This window comes from Drosophila serrata, unplaced genomic scaffold, assembly GCF_035046125.1.
Source record: "Drosophila serrata isolate PLE 108 unplaced genomic scaffold, ASM3504612v1 contig_272, whole genome shotgun sequence".
In the NCBI taxonomy this organism is placed as follows: domain Eukaryota; kingdom Metazoa; phylum Arthropoda; class Insecta; order Diptera; family Drosophilidae; genus Drosophila; species Drosophila serrata.
Genome location: NW_028257170.1, coordinates 828,791 through 837,976, shown reverse-complemented (window position 1 = coordinate 837,976; position 9,186 = coordinate 828,791). Strand labels below are relative to the sequence as shown.

The following is a 9,186-nucleotide window of genomic DNA, read 5'->3' as shown; positions in this document are numbered from 1 at the left end:
ATATATAAAGTGGAAGCAAACAAAAACGGCATTCAAATATATGTTGTCAAAATATTTTATTAAATATGAACTTTATAATATTAACTTCTTTAAGCCCAGACTATTTCTAAAAACAAGAATTTGGAAAACAAACAAAATTATGCTTCATTGGATTGGCTTTCCTCACTTCCCGAGTGCTCATCACTTCCCGAGTGCTCCTCACTTCCCGAGTGCTCATCACTTTCCGGAGCCAGCTCCCAGATTTCAATTTCTTCGAACTCATCGCTGCCGCTCTGATCGTCATCATCTTGGACATCATCGTCATTGTCTTGGGCATCGGATTCATCGATATCTTGTTCAGAAGATGGCCAACGGTAGCGACGGTCGCTGATAACATCAATATCCTTTTCGACTACATCTTCCGACATGGTGACTGCGAACACCAGGGCCAGGACACCAAAAACCAGGAAGAGAACTTTGCTGGAAGCCATTTTGGTTGATTGATTGATTGATTGTAGCTTGAGACTTGAGATGCTCGATGCTTCGATGCCAATTGAGGGCTTAACTCTGGCTTTTATACCCGAAATTTCTTTTTGGCAAATGCCTGGCCAATTGTTTGACCTACAAATAGAATTTGGCAGGCTTAATCATTCTACTTGCCCTAAAAATCTAAATTAAAACAACTAAACAAATATTTGCGCAAGCTACTAAGTTTTGGGCTTGCGAATAACTAAGACAAGGTCAACATTATTGGGGCATGCTTGGGAATTTCGGTAGCTTCAGGTAGTGTTTTAATGTTTACCTAGATCGCTTTCCTATTTACATAAATTTTATTTTTGATTGTCAAATTTTGTTTAATTTCCAATAGTTAAAATTTTAGTTGTTCTTTTATCAACTGTATATATGACACCTGATGGGTAAAATTATCCTAAAACTTAACAATTTATTGACATTGTTTATCAAATGGAGAAGCCTAATATAATATGACGTGTATTTTATATCGTAAGTAACTATGATCAGCAATTAACTTTAATTAGTAAGTATCCATGACTAGTAGGTAACTATGATCAGTAACTAACTATGACTAGTAAGTTTTTATGACCTATACGTAACGCTGAACATTAAGTATCTATGACCAGTATGTAACTATGATCAGTAAGTATCAATGAACATTAAGTAACAATAATCAGTAATTAGATATGGTCAGTTATTAACTATGATCAGTAATTAACTCCGAACAGTAAGTATCTATGGCCAGTAAGTAACTATAATCAGTAAGTAGCTATGATCAGTTTATAACTATAATCGGTGAGTAACTCTAAACAGTAAGTATCTATGACCAGTAAGTATCTATGACCAGTAAGTATCTATGTCCAGAAAGTATGTATGATCAGTTACTAACTTTGAACACTAATAAACAATGACTTGCAACTTTTGTAACAACACATTTCTGAGACGTGGCCAGCAGCAGTCACTTCGTTCCAGGGATGTAAGAACGAGTTGGGAATCATATGCACACTTGTGCGAGGAGTGTTTTGGAACAAATTTAAGAGGAAGCTATTTGATTAAAACTATGCAGTTATTCTTCTATATCATTTAATCAGTATATAAATCGGAGCATGCCAAATCGGTGGACTATATATATACATATATATACCTGACATAGGAACCATCAGACGATTTAAGGAACTATGATCAGTAATTAACTATGAGAGGTAAGTAACTCTGAACAGTAAGTATCAATTAACATTAAGTAACTATAATCAGTAAGTAGCTATGATCAGTTAATAACTATGATCAGTAATTAACTCTGAACAGTAAGTATCTATCACCAGTAAGTATCTATGACCAGCAAATATGATTGATTAGTTACTTACTTTGAACACTTATAAACAATGACTTGCAACTTTTGGAACACAACACAATTCAGAGACGTGGCCGGCAGCAGTCACTTCGTTCGGGGGATGTTAGAACCAGTTGGGAATCATATGCTCGGATGTGCGAGATGTGTTTTGGAACAAAGAGCAAGCTCTTTCAACGAAACTATGGAGTTATTCTTTAATATAATTTTAGTAGTATATAAGTCGGAGCATGGCAAATCGGTGAACTATATATATAGATATATATAGCTGCCATAGGAACGATCAGTAAGTATGATCAGTATTTAACTCTGAGCAGTAAGTAGCTATGAGCACTAAGTAACTCTGAACAGTAAGTATCAATTAACATTAAGTAACTATAATCAGTAAGTAGCTATGATCAGTTAATAACTATGATCAGTAATTAACTCTGAACAGTAAGTATCTATCACCAGTAAGTATCTATGACCAGCAAATATGATTGATCAGTTACTTACTTTGAACACTAATAAACAATGACTTGCAACTTTTGGAACACAACACAATTCAGAGACGTGGCCGGCAGCAGTCACTTCGTTCCGGGGATGTTAGAACCAGTTGGGAATCATATGCACGGATGTGCCAGATGTGTTTTGGAACAAATTTAAGAGGAAGCTATTCGATTAAAACTATCCAACTATTCTTCTATATCATTTTACTAGTATATAAATCGGAGCATGGCAAATCGGTGGACTATATATATACATATATATATATACAAAAAAATTAAACAAATTTCCAGTTTTTACCAGATTTGCATCAAAGTTAATATATGGCCATCATATAAGTATGTAGAATTTTTTGTTTAATTTTATGAAAATCGGAATACTATATCATATAGCTGCCATACAAACGATCGTTAAAAATATAGGAAAATTGCAAAACTGTGAATGTCAAACTGTAAATATAAAATGTATAGGTGAATGAATTGAAAACAGGAATTTTCTCTTTTTTTTCAGTTAAATATATATCATTTATATTGCATTAGTGATCGAATTTCAATCTGCAAGGGTATACAAACTTTGGCGTGCCAAATTCTTACTTGATTTTATTTAAAAATAATGATATATATTGATTCAAAGAATGAGAATATTTTGCTAAGTTATGATCGATTTGCGATTCGATCCTATAATTTAATGGCAAACGGCAAGGGTACATAATCTTTAGCTTCCCGAAGTTAGTTTTCTTATTAGTTTAATAATGGTAAAATAGGAACTTATATTTAATTAGTAATACTTCAATTGAGTTTACCTACGTTCCTTCAATTCTATATTGCGCTAATAAGTATGCTACAAAATTGTTGAAATTTTGATGTAGAATATTTTGTATGTATTTTATAGAGTAATACATATACATTCTTTATACAAAATGCGATTTCTTGGCAAGGTGTCAGGAAATATTAGTTAGTTCTCCTCTTCGCAGGCATCGATCCAATCATTGAAGACGTCAATTGGTTGCGATAGGAGATTGATGGACGTCTGATATGCTTCCATGCACACAGTACAGGTAACACGTCCTATTTTTCGTCCCTTATCCCTAAGATTGTTCAGTTAATAGAATTTTTGTCATATAAAAAATTAACACATACATTTTCACTTCGCAAGCTTGTTTGTGATTGCAGAAAGGACAATCGAACAGTACAGGCAGAGACTCAATAGCCTTTCGTCGTGGCGGACCCTTGCGTTTGGACTTGCGACGACCCATTATTTGTTTTTTATAATTTTTCAAACAACTTGAGATTCGAAATGAAATAAAATTTCTTTAGGAAAAATTATATGCCAAGTAGAGTCTGGACGATAAATGAATGTTTCGAGACAGTTAACAAACAAGACAAGTAAATGACTTTAAATTCAAAGGTTCCTTTGATTGCATTTTTGAAATACTAAATTTAGGGAATTTTTAGAGTAAATAAAATAGAAGAAAATGTTTGGAGGTTAAAAAAAAATGTAGCTGTTTACTTAATTAAATTTGGTGTCGTGGTTAAATATATACCAAGATGTTTTATTATATTCGTACTATCAATTTTGTAAACAAGGGTTATTTACCTACAAAATAAACACAATTAATAGTTAATATCACAACACGTGTTGGAAGCGTAATTAAACATATGTCTTAGTATTCTTATAACATTTGTATTTATTAGTACAAACCCACTAAATTGATTCCGCGTATCTCCTGAACAGGCGAATGTATAAAAGACGCTATAATTTCTAGAACGTTTTAAGATCTTGTCGAGCTAGCAGCAATATACAATCGGAATGAAGTTCTTCAGTTATATCTTCTTTCTTGTGAGTTATGAAATATAGTATATATTTAATTGAAATTACAAATCCTAATTTTATTATTATTTATTTTTCGCCAAAGTACCTTATTTGGCCCTCTTAAGATCAGATCCTAGTTTGATTGAGCACACGTAAAATAACAAATAAAGTTATACTACTCCCAAAATGAACAAGGAATTATATTATTTATTAAATTTTTAAATGATATATATTCGTAGGTTAAGCTCTGTTTAAAATATTCATGTGTATTTTATTATACAAGCCATATCCATAGGTTCAATGCATTATTTGCTCAAGGTTTTAATATCAAAAGGCATTCCCATTATATATCAAACTGTATAGATCTTCAATTTAAATTTGTTTACTTAACTATCCTGTTTTTGTTTGAGGTTTCCACTCCACGAATTTCAGTTTTGATATTGATCCGTTTTGGAGGCTGAGGATCCTCAATTGATTTAGCCCACATAAGCTGAGCGCATCTGTCTAGACATCCTTTTTAAAGATTCTCTTCATTTACGTAACTCAATGTAGCAGAAAATCCCATTGTCCCTGCCAATCGATCGTAAGACTGCCTTTGGGGCAGAGTATCGATTACACAATTTTTGAATAATATGGCGCTCGACGAAGATGTGGGTCAAGTGTTTGAGAATTCAGCTGAAGGTAAGTAAAAGATATCCATAGATATGGAACCAAAACGAAATGCTTTCAAGATACCGAATTTTCTCTGGCTAAAACGCCGCAGGACGAGACTCTGCGATGACAGCTCAATAACTGGAGTGTGAAGGATATTTTTTTCCCATTTTTCGTGTCGCAGCATGAACTTCGAAATGGTCCTGGCATTGGGATGCCTGCTGCTTAACATATTAGCACCAGGACATCAGGGAAGCGAAGGGGACAGCTGAAAGTGTCAACAGTTTTTGCCAAAAACGCTGTCGGCGAGTTCTGAGCCCGAAATCGGTTCCCAAAGCCAGCATGAAATCTGTACTAAAGTTGGCAGCAGGATGCCGCCGTTGCCTCGCAGGATGCCCAGCTGTTGGCAATATTTTATATATATATATACACGTATATATCTTCCTTTTTTTATTCCATTCGCCATGCCTTTTTTTCGATATTTTGCCAGAGTTTCTTTTCCGCCAAATGGGATTAATTTGAGCCGCGAGCGGAGTGCAGCCTTAAGACTTTGCTTCCGTTTTCCGGCTATTGTGCCTCGGCCGATGCTGCTGCTGCTCCTGGCGGCTAATCTCTTTGGCTCACATCTTGGCCAGCAGCTGCTCCTCACCGTTTGCCTTTTGTGGCTTGACCATTTCGCTTTGTTCGTTGCAACTTCAATGCCCGGCCGCCTCATGTCCTTTGTCCTTATTGTCCGTTCATTTGCTTAAACGCATCTTATCCTGTTAAAATGTGCACGGCTTCGGCTTTCTTTTTTCGCTGGAAAATTGATCTTTTTTGCAAATTTCCTTCTCGGCTGCCGGTCTTTTGCTCTTTTCAGAGGGCACTCTCTCGAGTGCTCACTAATTGAGATTTTCCTCCTTTTTAGAAATGTTCATTTTCTTTTCCTTTTTGCCATTTTGGTAATGCAATACACGAGTTCCGCTTTCAAGTCGACGACAATTGTTCTTTTTTTTTTTGTGGTGATTTCAAAGAAAAGTTTTTAGCGAAAATATCCTGTATTGTATGGTATTTCTTCGGTTAATCCTTGAAATATATATATTTTGTTTAAGAAAGTTATAGTTTGTTGAAGAATATTCCACACATTTAATGGATACACACTTTTTTGGAGCACTTTACTAGGTTTAATAAGTTACTATTTAATTATCTTTTGCTTTCAATTACGTGCCCCATTTATACAATATTAAATAAATGACAATAAACCAGCTCATTGACAATAATTCCACACCTGAGGGATTCACCAACGAAGCGTTAAATAAAAAAATACAACAATTAAAATAGAAAATAGCTGATCAGACCATAATCACTATTGTTCGGCCAATTAAAGATTCTAAAAGCCATAAAATTATTATTATTTAGATCTTCTCTGTGTTCATGGAAAATGTTTAATTCCGAATCCAATTCGAGTTCCATTTCCATGTTTCCATGGCACACGCAGCGCATTCATAACAATATTTCATCAAAAATTCAAAGCAGCCCCCTACTAAGCAGCGAAAAAAAAACACGATTATTAATTAAAATTCCCAAATCAAAATCAAATTACGAGTAAAACACAATAAAAAACAAGAAACATGAATAAATTCCCCCAAAACAGAAACGAATATATATTTTTTTTTTGAGAAGGAGGATGGGTCCGGAGGCAGAGCGCGTTGGCAGCCTGTCGCCAGTGGCTTCCGTCGCCCAACTTCTAGGAATTTCTGAAGCGGGAAAATGTGCTCGAAAAATGCATATATTATAATCAAATTAAATTATGCATAATTTCCCCGCTGTTCCTGTTGCCTGCATTTAAACCAAAGTAGCTCCAGACCCATAAAACTGTCATAAGGCGCTGCCAACGAAATCGAGAGGCGGCGGCCACAAGGAATCTGGCTGGAGTCGTGCTCCTTAGGGGGGGACACACATATGCAAGGAAGACCTTTCTGGATATTTAATTAGGAGAGAGGGATAAGTCAACAATAGAGTGCATATGATTTTGGGAAAGATGAACTGGAGAAAATATCTGGGAAATATATTTAATAAATGAGAAAGACTAAACTTAGGCTTTAAATTTAGTCTTAGGGATGTCTTCTCTCAAGAGAATTTAAAGTTAATATAATGAATATAATAAAACACTTTACAATATAGTTTACACTATTTAATTTGAAATATTTCATACACCTTACGATGTTTAAACCTATATAATCCTTTAAATGATGATTCCTCTTCTTTCCTCACTTTTCTTCACAGTGTAATAAATAAATTTCCATAAATAAAAAATGTTTTTGTGCTCAATTAGCGTATAACATTGTCATAACCATCCGCCCGGCGCCCTAGCCTCAGGTCGGGATCCAATATTATCCCATCCTCATTTCCATTCCAATCCCAATCCCAATCCCTTACTGAATCTCCAATGTGCGTCCTCTGATCAACAGGTAAAAACTGTTTTGATATGCGGCAGAAGGACCATCGGTGCCTGAGCGGGAATAATGCTCATTTTCATTCGTTTTCGTTGGAAAATTATGTTTGTGCCCGGGGCATAGTTTTTCCCCCCATTTTCCATATTTACCTCCGGTTGGTGCGCGTGGCGCGATTTAAATTATGATGACGCCAAGGCGCCTCCACGGTGGGTCTTCATTTCCAGCCCGTTTTCATTTTGAATTTTAAATTGCACTTGAACAAATATTTTAAGTATACATTTAAAGTATTTAAAAATATAACTACATGTGTTTTGAATATTATTCTATATAACTACATGCTTTAAATGACATGAATACTCGTTTTAATACAATTCAAGAAAGATAAAAAAAGGAACAATCTGATTAATTAAATAAAAACTATGCTCAAGGCATAGTCTAGTATATTTTGTTCAATTTAAATGCATCATTTAACAAATACTTTATTAATATAATACTCTCTATATATTTCTCCTAGTGCCCTGTGTGCAGGGAACAGGAAAGGATAACAAGGTGGGCCGGCGCTTCCATGGAACTATAAATTTTCCAGCTCATGATTACGCCGGGAGAAATAATAATTGGTCAGGAGCTGCAGCAGGAGCAGCTGCCCGGTAATCTTATCAAATATTTGACAATAACCCAATTAGTAACCACCTACAGAAGGATCGAGACCGTAGGAATGAAAGGACAACATCCGAAAGACAAACAAACATTGCGCAAAAAAGGCTCGTTTTTTTTTCGAGAAATGCTACCAGGGAAGCTGACAAGGAGTAAGACATCAGTCGATATGAAGACGCAGCTGCAAAACGAGGACAATAATGTCAGGTCCGAAGTCAAAAGATGCTCGCGTCAACCATAAAACTAGCCGACCTGGACAATGGAGATAAGGCAGAGGACAGGACCTCCGCAGGAGGGACATCTTTTAGCAGGATTCCAGGCAGCCTGCAGGCCTCTAATTTGTAAAACTTGCCTCCAGTTTAGAAGACGCAACGGGCAGTCCCATATAATATAAAAGAGCATTCCCTCCTACTTGCCATGACATTTGAGATTTTGCAGTCGATGATTTTCAATGCTGGACATTGTAGGCCTCAAATTCTATAGATTTTCGATCCCCGATCCCTGTGTCGTGTGGATCGAAAAAAGCGCAATTGAAAAGCCACAAAGGGAGCCGAAAATTTGCCATAATCATGACATTTTGTTCGTCTGTGTCTTTGTCTTCTACAGGATTCTTTTGCTGCCAAAAGGATCTTTTCTCTCTGTAACGATATAATCGCTGTAATGTTGCATCTTTATTCAGAGTTAGGGCCTATATATTGGAGACAGTATAGATGATGACTCTGTTGTTGATATTCTTTGAGGGGGGAAATCATCCTTTTGATATCTTTTTTAAGAAGAAATTGAAAGGACTTATGCATCTTGCTTGACATTAATCTTTAAGGATTATGTTTTTTTAGAATTTACAGTCATTACAAGACTTAAAAGATAATACTATATTTAATATTAAAAAAGAATGTAAACAACATTTTTGTTAGTTATGAAGGTTTAAATTGAACTAATTCAGAATTTTAGCAACAAGAAAAGAAGAATCTTGGGAACCCGAAATTTCTATATTCTTGCACTGAAATTCATACATAACTAAGCCAAAAATGCATTAATATTGAATCGGAAAGCAGTTTTATGCTAGTTTTTATTAGCATAACAAATCTGCAAGCAATTAAGAAAATTAAAATTTTAGAAATTTTTTAAATAATTTTAACGATGTAACCCCTTATAAAATTTGAAAATTTTTCGAAAATTAATTTTTTTGTCCCGAACATGGCTAGATTGACTCAGCTGTTGATGCTGATCAAGAATATATATGATTTATAGGGTCGAAAATGACTTCTTCGCTGTGTTACAAGCTTGTAATACTCTGCAAGTTTATAA

At 35.1% G+C, this 9,186-nt stretch overlaps 2 protein-coding genes across 2 annotated transcripts; both read right to left on the bottom strand.

Annotated features, from left to right (window-relative positions):
* Positions 1–37: 37 nt before the first annotated feature.
* On the bottom strand, positions 38–622 carry LOC110179987 (uncharacterized). Its single transcript, XM_020947577.2, has one exon. It carries the CDS (start codon positions 468–470, stop codon positions 138–140), a length of 333 nt encoding a protein of 110 aa, XP_020803236.2. The 5' UTR covers positions 471–622; the 3' UTR covers positions 38–137.
* Positions 623–3,183: 2,561 nt separating this feature from the next.
* On the bottom strand, positions 3,184–3,719 carry LOC110179986 (transcription elongation factor 1 homolog). Its single transcript, XM_020947576.2, has 2 exons — positions 3,466–3,719; positions 3,184–3,413 (listed from the first exon to the last, which is right to left on the bottom strand). The coding sequence occupies exons 1-2, from the start codon at positions 3,579–3,581 to the stop codon at positions 3,281–3,283; spliced, it is 249 nt and encodes an 82-aa protein (XP_020803235.1). The 5' UTR covers positions 3,582–3,719; the 3' UTR covers positions 3,184–3,280.
* Positions 3,720–9,186: the final 5,467 nt, after the last annotated feature.

Bases quoted from the DNA above. Each gene is read 5' to 3' on its own strand.
- LOC110179987 (XM_020947577.2), bottom strand. From the start codon at position 470: ATGGCTTCCAGCAAAGTTCTCTTCCTGGTTTTTGGTGTCCTGGCCCTG.
- LOC110179986 (XM_020947576.2), bottom strand. From the start codon at position 3,581: ATGGGTCGTCGCAAGTCCAAACGCAAGGGTCCGCCACGACGAAAGGCT. The intron at 3,414-3,465 runs GTATGTGTTAAT...GAACAATCTTAG, and splicing joins CAAGCTTGCGAAGTGAAAAT to GGATAAGGGACGAAAAATAG.